The 16,126-nt window shown below is 45.5% G+C and overlaps 1 protein-coding gene across 1 annotated transcript in view; it reads right to left on the bottom strand.

Annotated features, from left to right (window-relative positions):
• TMOD1 (tropomodulin 1) overlaps positions 1–16,126 on the bottom strand; it is a 92,092-nt gene that overhangs the window by 41,554 nt on the left and 34,412 nt on the right. The window contains exons 3-4 of the mRNA XM_047768001.1: positions 8,936–9,092; positions 2–121 (exon numbers count right to left, since the gene is read on the bottom strand). Coding sequence (XP_047623957.1) covers positions 2–121; positions 8,936–9,092 — 277 coding nt within the window. The remainder of the gene's footprint in view (position 1; positions 122–8,935; positions 9,093–16,126) is intronic.

The raw sequence follows: 16,126 nt of genomic DNA, 5'->3' as shown, positions 1-16,126 counted from the left end.
CCTGCGATGTCACACAGCTCTGCATCCGAGGCGTTTGCCAGGGCCTCCTCCAGCTCTGGCTCCAGTGTCACAGTTTCCAGCACAGGGTCCATCGGCTTCTGCTTGGGGACCCAGACTTTTCCTGAAAACACACAGGGTGCCCGTTATAGGGAGGGTGGCTGCAGTGGGACAACCCCCTCCGATGGCCCCAGAGGGACCATCCCTGAGTCCCGTGGATCCTTCCATGGGGAGGCTCCCCGAGAGCTTCTCCCTCTGGGCACCAAGGCCCAAACTTGCCCAAAGAAGGGGAACCAGAGATCTCCAACAAAGCAGCCTTCATGTTTGAAAAGAATAACTTTGTAACTTGGTCAAAAGAGACTGCTCACTGTGGAAAACGTTGTTCTTTCATTTTAACAATCTGTAAGTAGGAAAAAAAAATACAAAAGAAAAATGGGAGTTCCCACTGTGGCGCAGCAGAAACGAATCCGACTAGTATCCATGAGGATAGGGGTTTGATCCCTGGCCTTGCTCAGTGGGTTGGGGATCCGACATTGCCGTGAGCTGTGGTGTAGGTCACAGACGTGGCTCGGATCCCGTGTTGCTGTGGCTCTGGCGTAGGCTAGCAGTTGTAGCGCCTATTCAGCCCCTAGCCTGGGAACTTGCATGTGCCTTGGCTGCAGCCTGAAAAAGCAAGCAAACAAACAAAAAAAATAGAAAATACAATAGAATGCCAGGGTTTGGAATACTCTAAACAAGGGTTCTGGTATGAGAGAAAAATTTAGAAGCATTTCTAAACCAAATAAATAAAATACACTCGGATTATTAAAAGAGGACTAGGGAGAAAATATAACATCTCTTGGGACATTATATTTTTAAAGCGTCAGACTCATAACTGAACAAGGAAGCAAAGAGGCCGGCACAAGGGTGGTCACTGCAGGGCTCACCAAGAGGGACCACTGAGGAAGTTATGGGATAGCTGTATGGCGGCGTTCCAACAGTTGCTATTATAAAAGATGACAGAGATCTCTACTTGCTTCGAAAGGAAAAGGCCCAAGACAAAATGTTGTTTGAAAAAGCAAGTCTAGGAGTTCCCGTTGTGGCTCAGTGGTTAATGAATCCGACTAGGAACCATGAGGTTGTGGGTTCGATCCCTGGCCTTGCTCAGTGAGTTAAGGATCTGGTGTTGCCGTGAACTGTAGTGCAGGTTGCAGACTCAGCTCGGATCCTGCATTGCTGTGGCTGTGGTGTAGGCTAGCGGCTACAGCTCTGATGAGACCCCTCGCCGGGGAACCTCCATATGCCACGGGTGCAGCCCTAAAAAGACAAAAAAATAAAGAAAAGAAAAGAAAAAGCAAGCCTACAAAAGAGCATGAATTCTTTCATTCCACTAGTGAAAAGTTGCACATATATATATATATCTTCATGCAACACATATTGATTGAGTGCCTCCTATGTGCCAGGCACCTTTCCTGCGTCTCAGGGGACAGAAGTGAACAGTGCAGAGTTTGGTGAAAGGAGACGTGTAGTAAACAAACAGGTAAAGATATCAGATAGTACCAAGCATTACAAAGGAAAGGGGAGAGCAAAAGATTAGTCAGTTCAGGGGGGCAGGGGGCCATGTGAGGTGGGCTCCGCTGTTTGCGGGGAGGGAGGTCAGGGAAGATGGCATGGGAGCTGGGAGCTGACAGCGTGAGGAAATGAGTCCCTCAGATCGTGACAGATGAGGATGCTCGCTTTCACTGCTGCCACCCAACACTGTACTGACAGTTCTATTCAGAGCAAATGGACAAGAAAAAGAAAAAAAACAGACTGGAAGGGAAGAAGTAAAATGATCTCTGTCCACAGATAACATGATGTTATATGCAGAAAAGAGTCCACCAAAAAAAAAAAAAGGTACAAGCTTAACATACAAATAAAGTGGTATACATGGGCAAAAAACACTTGGGAAAGGGAAATTAGGAAAATAATTTCATCTACAAAAGCATCCAAAAGAATAACGTACTTAGGAATAAATTTAACCAAGGAGGTGAAAGACTTGTGCATGGAACACTGTAAAACACTGCTGAAAGAAATGAAAGAAGCCCTAAATAAACAGAGATTTATCCCAAGTTCATGCACTGAAGACAATATTAATTTTTATTTTTATTTTATTTTATTTTATTTTTTTGTCTTTTTGCTATTTCTTGGGCCGCTCCCGCGGCATATGGAGGTTCCCAGGCTAGGGGTTGAATCGGAGCTGTAGCCGCCAGCCTACACCAGAGCCACAGCAACGCGGGATCCACACCGCGTCTGCAACCTACACCACAGCTCACGGCAACGCCGGATTGTTAACCCACTGAGCAAGTGCAGGGACCGAACCTGCAACCTCATGGTTCCTAGTCGGATTCGTCAACCACTGCGCCACGATGGGAACTCCGGAAGACAATATTAAAATGGCCATACTGCCCAAAGCAATCTACAGATTCGATGTCATCCTTCTCAAAATTTGAACTCCTTCCCCTCTTTTTTTGCAGAAATGGAAAAAGCCAGTGCTCAAATTAATATGGAATTGCAAGGGGCTCCAGATAGCCAAAACAATCTTGAGAAAGAACAAAGTTGGAGGACTCAGCCTTCCTGATTTCAAAACTTACTATAGGGAGTTCCTGTCGTGGTGCAGCGGAAACGAATCTGAGTAGGAACCATGAGGTTGTGGGTTCCATCCTTGGCCTTGCTCAGTGGGTTAAGGATCTGGCATTGCTGTGGCTGTGGTATAGGGCAGCAGCTGTAGCTCCAATTCAACCCCTAGCCTGGTAACATCCATATGCCGCAGGTGTGGCCCTAAAAAGAAAACAAAAACAAAAACAAAAAACCTTCCTATAAAGTAAAATGGTGTGTCACCACCATAAGGATAGATATATAAAACAGTAAGATAGAATTGAGTGTCCAGAGATTAAACCCATCCTATGGCAAACTGATTTTTGACGAAGGGTGCCAAGTCCACTGAATGGGGAAAGAATAGTTTCTTCAAGAGGTGGTGCTGGGACAACTTGAGGTGCATATGCAAAGAGATAAGTTGGACTCCTATCTCACACCACATACAAAAACAAACTGGAATTGGATCAATGACTTAAATAGCTAAAACTAAAATTCTTGGAAGAAGACGTAGGTGTAAATGTTCATGACCTTCGATTTGGCGAAGTATTCCTAGATAGACAATGAAAGAATAAGCAACTAAAGAAAAAGAGGAGTTCCCGTCTTGGCTCATCACAAATGAATCTGACTAGTACCCATGAGGACACAGGTTCAATCCCTGGCCTTGCTCAGTGGATTAAGGATCTGGTGTTGCCGTGAACTGTGGTGTAGGTCACAGACACAGCTCAGAGCCCGCATTGCTGTGGCCGTGGTGTAGGCCGGCAGCTGCAACTCCAATTTGACTCCTAGCCTGGGAACCTCCATACGCTGCAGGTGCAGCCCTAAAAAGCAAAAACAAAAACAAAAACTTAACAACAAAAAGAAAAACAACTGAATTTAAAACTGGGCAAAGGACTTACAGACATTGCTCCAAAGAGGATATATAATTGCCTCTTGGTATCCAAGCAGGATTGGATGCTCATGTCTCCTATATAAAATGGGGCAGTATTTGCACATAACCTATGTACACCCTCCTGTATACTTTAAATTATCTCTAGATTACTCATAATACCTAGTACAATGTAAATGCTGTACAAATGGTTGCTGGTGTGCAGCAAATACAAGTTTTGCTTGTTAAACTTTCTGGAATTTATTTTTGAATATTTTTTATCCCCAGTTGGTTGAATCTGCAGATATGGAACCTTCCCATATGGACAGTCAACCATACACATGGCCAGCAAGCACGTGATGAGATGCTCCACAGCACTGGTCTTAGGGAAATGCAAATCAAAACCGCAGTGAGATACCACTTCACAACCATGATAATGTCTATGACAAAACCAAAATGGCAGGAGTTCCCGTCATGGCTCAGCAGAAACGAATCTGACTAGTATCCATGAGCATGCAGGTTTGATCCCTGGCCTTGCTCAGTGGGCTGGGGATCTGGCATTGCCATGAGCCGTGGTGTAGGTTGCAGACACAACTCTGATCCTGCGTTGCTGTGGCTGTGGCTGTGGCTGGCAGCTGTAGCTCCAATTTGACCCCTAGCCAGGGAACTTACATATGCTGCAAGTGCAGCCCTAAAAAGCTAAAAACAAACAAACAACCAAAATGGAAAAGAACAAGTGTTGGTAAGAATGTGGAGAAACCGGAGCCCTCGTATATTGCTGGTGGGAATATAAAATGTTTGCAACTGCTTTAGAAAACACTGTGGCAGTTCTTAAAGAAATTAAATGTAGAATCAGCATGTGATTCAGCCATTCCACTCCTAAGTATTTACTCAAAAGAACTGAAAACATGTACTCAAACAAATACCTGTACAGGAATGTTCACAGCAGCACTCATCCCAACAGCTAAAAAGTGGAAACAATGTTGGAATGTTCATCAAGGGATGAAAGGACAAATGGTGGACTATCTTTTGGTAATAAAAGGGAATGAGAGTGTCTCCAAAACCACATTCTAAATGAAAGAAGCCAGACACACAAATGCACATTATTACATGGTTTCATGTATGGGAGACATCTAGAATGAGAAATCCGTAGATATAGATTGGTGGTTGCCAGGGGCTGGGGGCAGAGGGGTCTGGGGAGTAACTGCCTGTGGGGTACAGGGTTTCACTTCAGAAGAATGAAAATGTTTGGGGTCTAAGTAGAGATGGGACTCTACTCAAAATCAGTGGAACTGATTTGGTTCACTTTAAAATAGTTATGTGATGTGAATTTTACTTCAATTAAAAAAAAAAAAACTGCTCACACTGGCTATTGATTAGAAAAGCCTGATGTGGGGTAAGGATGGAAGCCAGGGGTAGTTAAGGGTTCCCACAAAAGCAAGAGATGATGGTGACTGGACCAGAGGTGGGGAGAGGTGGGGTGTGCAAGATTCAGAAGGATATTCACTAAAATGGGATCAGTGCCTATGTCTCAGTGGAGAAACTTACTGTGTTTTTCTTGTCATTTTACCCTTTTTTTAAATTAAGGTATAGTTGATTTATAGAGACTTACTTTGAATTACTTGCTTTTGTTATTTAAGTCATTTACAGCAAAGATCAATTACCTATATGAGCAGAACAGACAAAAAAATCATCTGGGGGAAAACGCATCATAAACTTCAGCAGGGGTGGATTTGGGAAAGGGCAAAACATACAAAGAAAACAAAATGGCTAAAAAGAGGGAGTTCCCGTCGTGGCTCAGCAGAAACAAATCTGACTAGTATCCATGAGGACTCAGGTTTAATCTCTGGCCTCTCTCAGTGGGTAAGGATCCGGCGTTGCTGTGAGTTGTGGTGTAGGTCACAGATGCGGCTCGGATCTGGCATTGTTATTGCTGTGGCTGTGGCATAGGCCGGCAGCTACAGCTCCAATTCGACCCCTTGCTTGGGAACCTCCATATGCCACAGGTGTGGCCCTAAAAAGACAAAAAGAAATATCTAAAAAGAAAATGAACTGTGAAAATGGCTGACGTAATGACTAGAATAAACATTCAGTAAATGTTTAAGACCTATGGTTTATTATACTGCAGCAGTAGGTGCCTCTAGTAAGGGTGGTGACCTTAAGACACTATAAGAAGGACTCAGACTTCTTCCCTTCCTTCATCTTGCTAGTTGGGATGTGAGTGTGATGACTGGAGCGTCAGCAGCCAGATGGGCCATGAGGACAAGGACATACTGCAAGGACGGCAGAATGAAAAACTAGAAAGGGTCTTGATTTCCAATGCCAAGAAAGATGCTTTACCAGCCCTGGAATGTCTAACCCTGCAGCTCTTCTAAGTGAAAGACAACTAAACTTTCATCTTAAGTCTTTTTTACTTTTTTCTCCAGCACATGCAGCTAAGTCTGCATAATGAAAATATCTTGCATGGACCTTTATTCCGATCCTCCCACTTGAATGAGAGTGAGTGAAAGTCCAAATTCTTCAGGACTTTGCACCATTTTATGACTTCGACCACATCCTTCCAGCTCTTGTGGTGACTGGAATGCTATTTCCCCTCAGCTAGGCTAGCTCTAGGACCAGCATGGGGTAAATGCTCAGTAGGGCTGGATGGAATGGCCCTGAGTCTGCCTGTTAGAGGTGGGAGCTGTCCTTCCCCCCACTCTCTGCGGAGATCCGCACTTATTCATTGTATATGGGCTCCAACAATCATCACGTAAATACTTGATGATGAGATGCTGGTGGTGGTGATGATGATGATAAACTTATGAGGCTTGTCATTATATGAAAAATAGAATAAATTCTAGGTACCCTCCTTGCATCAGCCCGGTTTTTCCCGAAGGCACTCAGGCTCTGGGAGTCTGGAGAGCTGTTCCCGGCTCTGGGCCAGGTCCGCATTCCATGAAGGGGCAGCAGGATTGGTTTGGGTACCGCCCAGATTCCCTTCCCCATCCCCCATCCCATCTCCAGCTCCCTTGGGAGAGGGATGGGTACAAGAGGGAGCAGATGCCGGTAATGATGCATCAGGGGTCTACCCAGGCCTGCAGCTGACTCTCCCAGCCTTGGTTTCCCCATTTTTCAAATGCAAAGGTGGGGTAATGAGAGTTTTAGGGCCCCATGAAATGCAGCGATTTTATTATGTTTACCTGCCACACAGAAATCACTCCTCAAGGCACAGGTACCTTGGTTAAAACCACCTTCTGCCTACGCGCTCAGCCAGGCACACCCTGCCTTTTCGGTCAAGGCCCCCTTTCCCTGCCACTCCCTCCAGGATGCCTCAGACCACACAGTCTTTCAAAGTTCTGTAATCCAGCTATCTTAGGCTTGCTGACCTTCCCAGGGTTGGGTAAAATCTGGATTGAGCTCTAACTCTAGGCACTGGGACTGCTCCGAGTCCTTGCAATGCCCACGCCTGCTTGCTCTTTCTTTTTATTATTTATCAAGCAGCTACTCTGTGTAGTGCACTTTGCTAACGCAATAGGGATACAGAGATGAAAGCGACAGACATGGACCCTTGGCTCATCATGCTGCCATTCTCGAGGTGGAGGAGAATGGAAAAGCCTACAAATAAACAATTGCCCAGGGACGTAATGAGAATTAATGCCTTCTCTCAATAGGTATTTACTGGGTGCTTATTACAGGCCAGGGTTTATTATGTCTGGGGCTATAATGATAAGTCAGATGCGGTCTTTGTGCCCATGGCGCTTATACTCTAAGGAAGAAGCCCACACAATCCATTATGCATGAATTTAATTTGAGTTCATTCCATTAACAAGTCTCTGCTGAGCCCTACTGTACACCAGGCCCTGTGCTGGATGCTGCAGGAACCATGGAGGCAAAAACAGCTGAGTCCCTCCCTCATGGATCTTACAGGCCAGTGTAAATAAAGAGATAATGATAAAATAAGAATTGCTATAAAGGACACACACAAGTGCCTGAGAGAGAGAGCAACCAGGGGGGAGATGAAGGAACAGCTTGTCCTAAACAGCGTAGATGGGAAAGGCTTCCCTGAAAGAGGAGACAGCACAGTTGAGACCAAAAGGGTAAGAATAGCTTAAATGGACACAGGGTTCACGATAGGCCAGGTGCTGTTCTAAGTGCTTTATATATATCTTAACTCAATCTTCATAACAAGCCTGGGATGCTGGTGGTATACTTTTTATCATCCTCATTTTATAGATGAGGAACTGAAGGCACAGAGGGTTAAAAAAGAACTCGAGTTCATACAGCGAGCAAGTTGGTAGTACCAGGACTGCAGCCAAGGAGTTCCCATCATGGCTCAGTGGAAACGAATCTGACTAGCCTCCATGAGGATGCAGGTTCGATCCCTGGCCTCGCTCAGTGGGTTGAGGATCCAGCATTGCTGTGGCTGTGGTGTAGGTCGAAGACTCAGCTCAGATCTGGCTTTGCTGTGGCTCTGGTGTTAGGCTGGCAGCTGCAGCTCTGATTTGACCCCTAGCCTGGGAACCTCCATATGCCGAGGATGCTGCCCTAAAAAGACAAAAATAAAAACGAAGCCAAAAAAAAAAAACCCCGAAAACCAAAAACCTAATACCCAGTTAGTATTTATGAGGATGTGGGTTCTATTCCTGGCCTCACTCAATGGGTTAAGGATCTGGCGTTGCTGTGAGCTGTGGCGTAGGTTGCAGACACGGCTCTAATCTAGTGCTGCTGTGGCTGTGGTGTAGGCCAGCAGCTACAGCTTCGATTCGATCCCTAGCCTGGGAACCTCCATATGCCACAGGTGCTGCCCTAAAAAAGACTGCAGCCAAAGCAGATCCAGCTCCAGGCTGTGTTTCTAACCATCATGCCTCTTACAGAAGAGGGACAGCCAGCCCTGAGGACAGTACAGAGCCAGATAGCAGGACCAGCATTCCAGGCATAGGGCATGCATGCAAAGGTCCTGAGGTAGGAAAGAGCTTGAAGTATCTGGGGGACAGAAGACGGCCTGCAGGGCAGCAGTGCAGTGAGCAAGGGTGAGCACCATATAAGGGGACAGGAGAACAGTTTGGAACTTAGGGTGAGTTCTGGAAGGGTTGGGTAGTTGGAGTGCCTCTCTCTTCTGGAGCCTTCTAGATGGCTTGTCTTCAGCTGGGGCAGAGATGCAGAGAGGGACAGATGAAGGGAAGTTGCAGCCACAACTTGAGGGAAAGAGCAGAAGTCTTAGGGCAGAGACAGGGCCCCTCTTGCTCCTGATTTGGAAGGGACGGGCCTGGCTGGGAACTCAGGTTCTGATACCACTTGTGGGGGGAGGGGACTGCATTAAATCCACCTCCTGCATCGATGCCTCTGGAGTTGGGTTTATGACTCTGGGCTAGGAAGAGATGAGGGCAAGGAGGCCCGGTCACATCTGGCCCATACAGCTGGCTCTCCGTGCCGCCTGGGGAAGGACGCATTCAACAGCGCAGCAATGTTCAGTACCTCGCTTCTCCCCTGTGTAGGGGACCAGATCTTCTCGGTCCTTAAACTCCTTTGCTTGCTTTTCCAAGTGATCCAAGAGCTCCTCCCTTTTAAAGGGGCCCGTGGGCGCCTTGGTGGTCTGATCCTTCTGCCTCAGGCCTGCAGGCAGCAGTGCATTCTATAGTGGCGGTGGTGGGACAGGTGACACAGAGAGAGAGAGAGAAAGAGAGAGCAATCAGCTGCGGAAGACTCGCACTTCTCCAGAAACTCATCAGTGAACGATGGGGGGCTCTGAGCTCAGCTAATCAATCCAAGTCACTCTTTCACACGTGAGGAAACTAAGAGCCCAGGAGGTGCAGGGACTTGCCCCAGGTCGCTGGCAGACAGGGCCAGAGAGAGGCTAGGATTCAGGTGTCTTAACCAACCCTGCCTCCCAGTTTCTAATTTTTTTTTTTTGTCTTTTTGCCTTTTCTAGGGCTGCTCCCACGGCATATGGAGGTTCCTAGGCTAGGGGTCGAATCGGAGCTGTAGCCACTGGCCTACACCACAGTCACAGCAACATGGGATCTGAGCCACATCTGCAACCTACACCACAGCTCACGGCAACGCCAGATCCTTAACCCACTGAGCGAGGCCAGGGATCAAACCCGCAACCTCATGGTTCCTAGTTGGATTCGTTAACCACTGCACCACAACGGGAACTCCTAATGTTTTTTAAAGGTGAGGGGATGGGGGGTTGTTGGGGCTGAACCTGGCAGGGTGCTCCGAGAGCACCCGCTGAGGGAGGAATATGATTAAGTTGGTGTTTGGACGCAGGAGGGTATTTCCAGCTGCTGTGTATAAAGCGCTTTCAGGCTGCAGCCCTGGATGGCTCTACCAGCTGCTTTCTACCCTCCTGACTGTGGTGCTCACGCACGCAGGCGGGCTGTTAAATATTTTGAATGTTGCCCCTGGAGATGTGCCTCTCAGGAAAGATAGCATCAACCAATCCTGTGTTTTCATCTTCAAACAAGGGCAGGCTTCTAGGTGTGGGCTGGCTACCAGTGGCAATTCCTAATCGGGGTGGATTTGAGTCACATGCGCTTCACTTCACTTAGTATCATGGAGAGTCAAAGAAGTTTAGGGGTGCAAGGATGCTCAGAGATCATCCTGTGCACACACGCTCCCTTCGGGAGGAGACTGAGGCCCAGAGCAAATAAAGACTCACCCAAATCTAGGACAAAACTAGGGTTCTTCTTCAGATTAGAGGGGAGAGGGCAATCTTCAATCAGATCATCGTGCCCTCCCCACCTCTTCATTCCAGGAGGTCGGGAGGATATGGGGAGGCTGATGAGAACAGAATCTTTTTTTTTTTTTAATTGTCATTTTAGGGCCACATCTGCTGCATGTGGAAGTTAGGTCCCCAGGCTATGTGGGGGTCGGCAGCTTGTGGCAATGCCCGATCCTTAATCCACTGAGCGAGGCCAGGGATGGAACCCATGTCTTCAAGGATGCTAGTCGGGTTTGTAACCTGCTGAGTTACAATGGTAACTCCCTTACCTCACTTCTTGCTGCACCCCCAAGCAGGCTACACTGGACCGCCATTCCATCTCCATCCCCCATCCTGGTACCAGCAAAATGTGCATCTTCTGTCAGTCACTCATATGCCAAAGCCCTTCCTAAAAGCCCCCTCTGAGAGGGAAATGCAGTCAGGTGTATGAAGAGAGCTCTGTGCCTGGCACATAGACGGATAAACTGGGGGCGGGGAATTCTACCATTTAACTGCAGTATGTCTTATTTATTTATTTATTTATTTATTTATTTTTGTCTTTTTGCCATTTCTTGGGCCGCTCCTGTGGCATATGGAGGTTCCCAGGTTAGGGGTCTAATCGGAGCTGTAGCCACCGGCCTACACTAAAGCCACAGCAATGTGGGATCCGAGCCGTGTCTGTGACCTACACCACAGCTCACGGCAATGCCAGATCCCTAACCCACTGAGCAAGGCCAGGGATCGAACCCGCAACCTCATGGTTCTTAGTCGGATTTGTTAACCACTGCGCCACGATGGGAACTCCTGCAGTATGCTTTTTTTAATAAGACAGTTTACCACTATTCAATACCACAGTGCTGTTCCTGTAAGAGCAATGGGTGTCAGATCCGGAGACCAGAACATGAGCCCAACTCTGGCGGAGGTGAGGTGAGCAAGGGCCCGGCACAGTGAGTGGTACATATACAGGAGTTTGGAGGGCGGGCCTGGTGTGCATGCACATGGGTTTAGGTCACAGGTCAGAAGAGCCATTTGGGAGCTGGAGCATATTATGAGACGATGGCCAGCAGCTAGAAAAAGCCTTGACTCATTTAGGGACAGGAGTTGAGAATACATGTGGTGCCCCAGATACCCCGGTTTTCCCTAAGCAGCAGTATTCAGACACTGTCCAACATGCTATGAAGGATGGCTGATGGTCCACAGATGATCCACGCTTCCGTGGGCTTGTTCCAGGTGAGAGAGGATTTCCTGCGGCTATTGTGTGTGTGTTCTCAGTGTAAGTACATTTACTGTCGCTCAGCTGAGAGAGGGAACAGCCTAACTGCCACGCAAATGTCCATCTGTATTTACCCATGAGGAGGAATCAAATTCTCTGTGACATGCCAGCACCTCACAGTTGACCCCACACTGGGCTTAAGCTCTGTCTTAAAGGAATGATGTCTCTAGTGACATGAACTTGGGCAAGTCACCGCATCTCACGGTTTCTCTGTTTCTACGGCTCTAAAATGTGAATAAGGAGAGTCGCTCCCTCAGAAATGTTGAGAAAATCAGATAATGCACAAGAGCGCTTAGCACAGTGCCTGACACGGTGAGCACACAAATTATTACTGACTATTGTTGCTGTTCTATAATCAGATAAAATACAAATACATATGTTGGCCAGGGGGTATGTTATTCAAGTGTATCTTAAAATTTAAACAATGAACTCATATGAATATAAAATGAATTAAGCATGGAGAGCAAGTGTTCTCCCAATGATCCTCAGAAGGGAAGACCTGACCGATTTTTGTCACCATAAAGGATTTGGATGGCAGTGAGCGGCTGGGGCCCATTCCGGCCTCTGAAAGGCTGAGTATTGTGACTGGGGAAACATACCAGGTTGTAACTGACCGGGAAAGGGTTTGCAAACTCACATCTTTTGAATAGATCTGATAGAGGCCACTGATTTAAAGTAAGGTTTTTCACATTTTTTTTTCTTTATAAGAGATGATGAATGTTCACTAAACTTACTGTGATAATCATTTCGGTATATGTAAGTCATATCTTTATGCTCTGCACCTTAAATTTGGATGTCAATTATATCAACAAAATCGGGGTGGGGGAAGTAGAGTTTTTTAGCCTCAGCACAAGAGACATTGAAGCTGGAACGTTCCCTGTCCTGGGGGCTGTTCTACGCATTCTTGGTGGTTTAGCAGCATCTCTGTATGGATGAAGCAGCACCCTCCCTCCAAGCTGTGACAACCCAAATATTTCCAAACATCACCAATGTCCTCTGGGGGTAGGATAGGGTGAGCAAAATCACCCCTGATTGAGAACAATTGTATTAAAACTGAAGCCCATATCATTATGATATGGGAATAAAGATGTAGTACGTTAAAATATAGCTTCATATTTATTTATTTATTTTTTGGCTGCACCTGCAGCATATGGAAGTTCCCTGGTGAGGGATCAAACCTGTGCCACAGTAAGGAGTTGGGCCTCTGCAGTAACGCCCCATCTTTAACCTGCTGCACCACAAGAGAACTCTATTCTTCTTTTATGAAAGCAGATGATTTTTAAAAAGCAAAAACATCACAGCCTTTTCCAGCAATTCCTAGCTTATTGGATTTTTAAAGTAAATACTGAGAATATCAGCCTCATTAGGAGGTTATTTTTATTCCATTAAATGGTACATTTAGTGAAATACAACATGATTTTTCAATTAAACTCAAAGACAGTTGCACATTTTTAAACTCATGATTACTTATCATTTTTACTTGTTTTCACAAACAGCATATGAACTCACATGGTATATAAAAATAAATCAAAGTGTAAGAGCTAAAACTATAAACCTTTTAGAAGAAAACATAGCCATAAATCTCTGAGACCTGGATTCAGCAATGGTTTCTTAGATATGATACTAAAACAAAGAGCAATAAAAGAAGAAAATAAATAAATTTGACTCCATCAAAATTGAAAATGTTTGTCCTTCAAAGGAAACTATCAAGAGAGTAAAAAAGACAACACACCATTTGGGAGAAAGTTTTTGCAAATCATATAACTGAGAGGGATCTAGTATGCAGAACACAGAGAGATCCCTTAAACTCAAAATTTAAGACAAATAATAGTAATATATTGTTACAGAATAGGTATGTCTCCAAAAAAGATTATAAAAATGGCCAGTAAGCACATGAAAAGATGCTCACCATCATTAAGCATAAAGGAAACACAAATCAAACCCAGAACGAGATACTACTTCACATGCATTAGAATGGCGATAATAAAAAAGACAGGTACAGAGTGCTCTTGTGACACAGCAGGTTAAGGAGCAGGCATTGTCACTGCAATGGCTGGAGTTGCTGCTGTGGCACAGGTTCGATCCCTGGCCCAGGCTTCTATATGCCAAGGGCACGGCCAAAAAATAAAAAAAGAAAGGTAAAAGCAAGCATTGGTGAGAATGTGGAGACCCTAAAACACCCATGCACTGCTGATGGGAATGTAAAATGGTGCAGCCCCTTTGGAAAACAGTCTGGAAGTTTCTCCAAAGAGTAAAAATAGAGTTATCCTATGATATAGCAATTCCACTCTTAGGTATATATACCTAAGGCAAATAACAGAATATGTTCACATAAAAGCTCATACACGAATGGTCACAGTAACCTTAGTCCTAATAACTAAAAACTGGAAACAGCGCAGATGTCTATCAAATGACAAATGTATAAATAAAGTGTGGTATATCCATTCAACAGAATACTATTTGGCACTAAAAAGAGATGAAGTTCTGCTGTATGCTACAGCACAGCTGAAGCCTTGGAAACATCATGTTAAGTGAAAAAAGCCACTCACAAAAACTATACGGTGTCTGATTCCATCTCTATGAAATGTCTAAAATAGTGACATCTGTAGACATAGAAAGGAGATTAATGGGAGTTCCCGTCGTAGCTCAGTGGTTAACGAATCCGACTAGGAACCATGAGGTTGCAGGTTCGATCCCTGGCCTCGCTCAGTGGGTTAAGGATCCTGTGTTGCTGTGAGCTGTGGTGTAGGTGGCAGACGCGGCTCAGATCCCATGTTGCTGTGGCTCTGGTGTAGGCTGGCGGCTGCAGCTCCGAATAGACCCCTAGCCTGGGAACCTCCATGTGCCACGGGAGCGGCCCAAGAAATGGCAAAAAGACAAAAAAAAAAAAAAAAAGAAAGGAGATTAATGAGATTAATGGTTGCCTCGAGAGGAGGAGGGTGGTGAGAAATGGGGAGTGACAGTGAATAGGAACAGGTTTACTTCTGAGGTGATGAAAATGTTCTAAGATTGACTATGGTGATTGTTATATAACGCTGAAAATACTAGGAAACACTGAATGCTTTAAAGGGTGGATTTTATAGTATGTGAATTATATCTCAAAAAAAGGTGTTATTAAAAATGTACTATGTTAGAGTTCCCGTTGTGGCTCAGCAGCAACAAACCCAATTAGTATCCATGAGGATTTGGGTTCAATCCCTGGCGTCAATAAGTGGGTTAAGGATCTGGCATTGCCTTGAGCTGTGCTGCAAGTCACAGATACGGCTTGGGATCTCACCTTGTGGCTGTGGTGTAGGCCAGTGGCTACAGCTCTGATTCGACCCCTAGCCTGGGAACTTCCACATGCCTCAAGTCCAGCCCTAAAATGCAAAACAAAACAAAACAATGCACTATGTTATGGAGAGGAGATTCATTAAAATAGCTAATGCAATCAACTAAATATCCATAGAATGCTGAAGATACAGGCTTTTTTTGTGTGCTGGTGGCCAAAAATGATGCTGAGATTGGCCAGGCTAGAGGTGGCCAGATTTAAAATAGCACCCTGTTTTACAGAGTGTGGTGCTATATAAGTAAATTAGTCATGGAGGAGTTAAATGGATTAAGAAAATACTGTCTAGGACCTCTCGTGACTCTTAGAACCTAAAATTGACTTTCAGACCCAAGTCATCTAATTGGTGAGGAAGGTGTTCCCACAGCCATTTTGCAGTCACCTTTGACCAGGAGAGTATTTGTTGAACTTGTATGTGTAGAAATATATCTTTCATTCCTTTATTTCTCATTTAATCCACAAACATCCACAGAGTGAGTATTATGTGTCTGGGCAGTGTGCTAAGACACAGGGCCAGGACCCCACCAAGGGCTCATCATTTGGAGAAATCAGGGAGATGGAAGGTAAATGGGAGAAGTGAAGTAAAACCAGAAGAAAGGCTCAGTCACAGCGTGTGTGGAACACAATGTATTGTTTTGGCTTTGAAGGTTACTGGAGATTTTCAAGTGGGGTCTTCTTTCCTGACGAGCAAAGAACAGTGGCTAAGTAGCCTCTACACTGCCTGTCCCTGTTGTACGCTTCCTGGTGCCTGCAGGTGACTGGAACGGGCTAGCCTTTAAGACACTTAAGTCTCCTTCTCCTAATCTTAAGGTCTGCACGGGGTAAATTTGCCGAGCGTGTGCTTTCTTTATATTTACTTCAAAGGGAAGCAACATTTTGGCTCTTCCAGGACAGATGTCCCTTCTGCATGGAGGGAATCTGCAGGGGTGTACACATCACATGCATATCTTCACTGCAAAGACCAGTACGTTGGGGGAGATTTGCTTTGGGAGACAGCTTTGGTGTGAAGGCCCTGGAGCAGGTCTTCGGTTCCTTACTTCATTGGAAATTTGCTTGTGACGAAGGCCTGGGTGACCTCCTTGCTATCTGCTGGCAAGGAAGTTAGTGTTGATTTTAAGGAGGAGAAATTTCTAGACATTCTCTGATCTGAGCCAAAATACACGTTTATAGCCATGATGCACTTGGGACCAGGGAGGAAGGTGGCACACGGGAGCTTTCAATGCCTCCGCGCTACCCAACTCCAGCTAATTAGTGCTGGGTGAGAATGTGGGTGGTGTTATTAGATCTGCTCATCTTTATGAGGAAGCTCTTGATTTTTAAATATTGACATACGATCCAAATATTTTAAAACCAATACTCAGG

The sequence above is a fragment of the Phacochoerus africanus genome, chromosome 2 (assembly GCF_016906955.1).
Source record: "Phacochoerus africanus isolate WHEZ1 chromosome 2, ROS_Pafr_v1, whole genome shotgun sequence".
Taxonomy (NCBI): domain Eukaryota; kingdom Metazoa; phylum Chordata; class Mammalia; order Artiodactyla; family Suidae; genus Phacochoerus; species Phacochoerus africanus.
The sequence above is the reverse complement of the archived record's forward strand: the minus strand, read 5'-3'. Positions and strand labels throughout refer to the sequence as shown.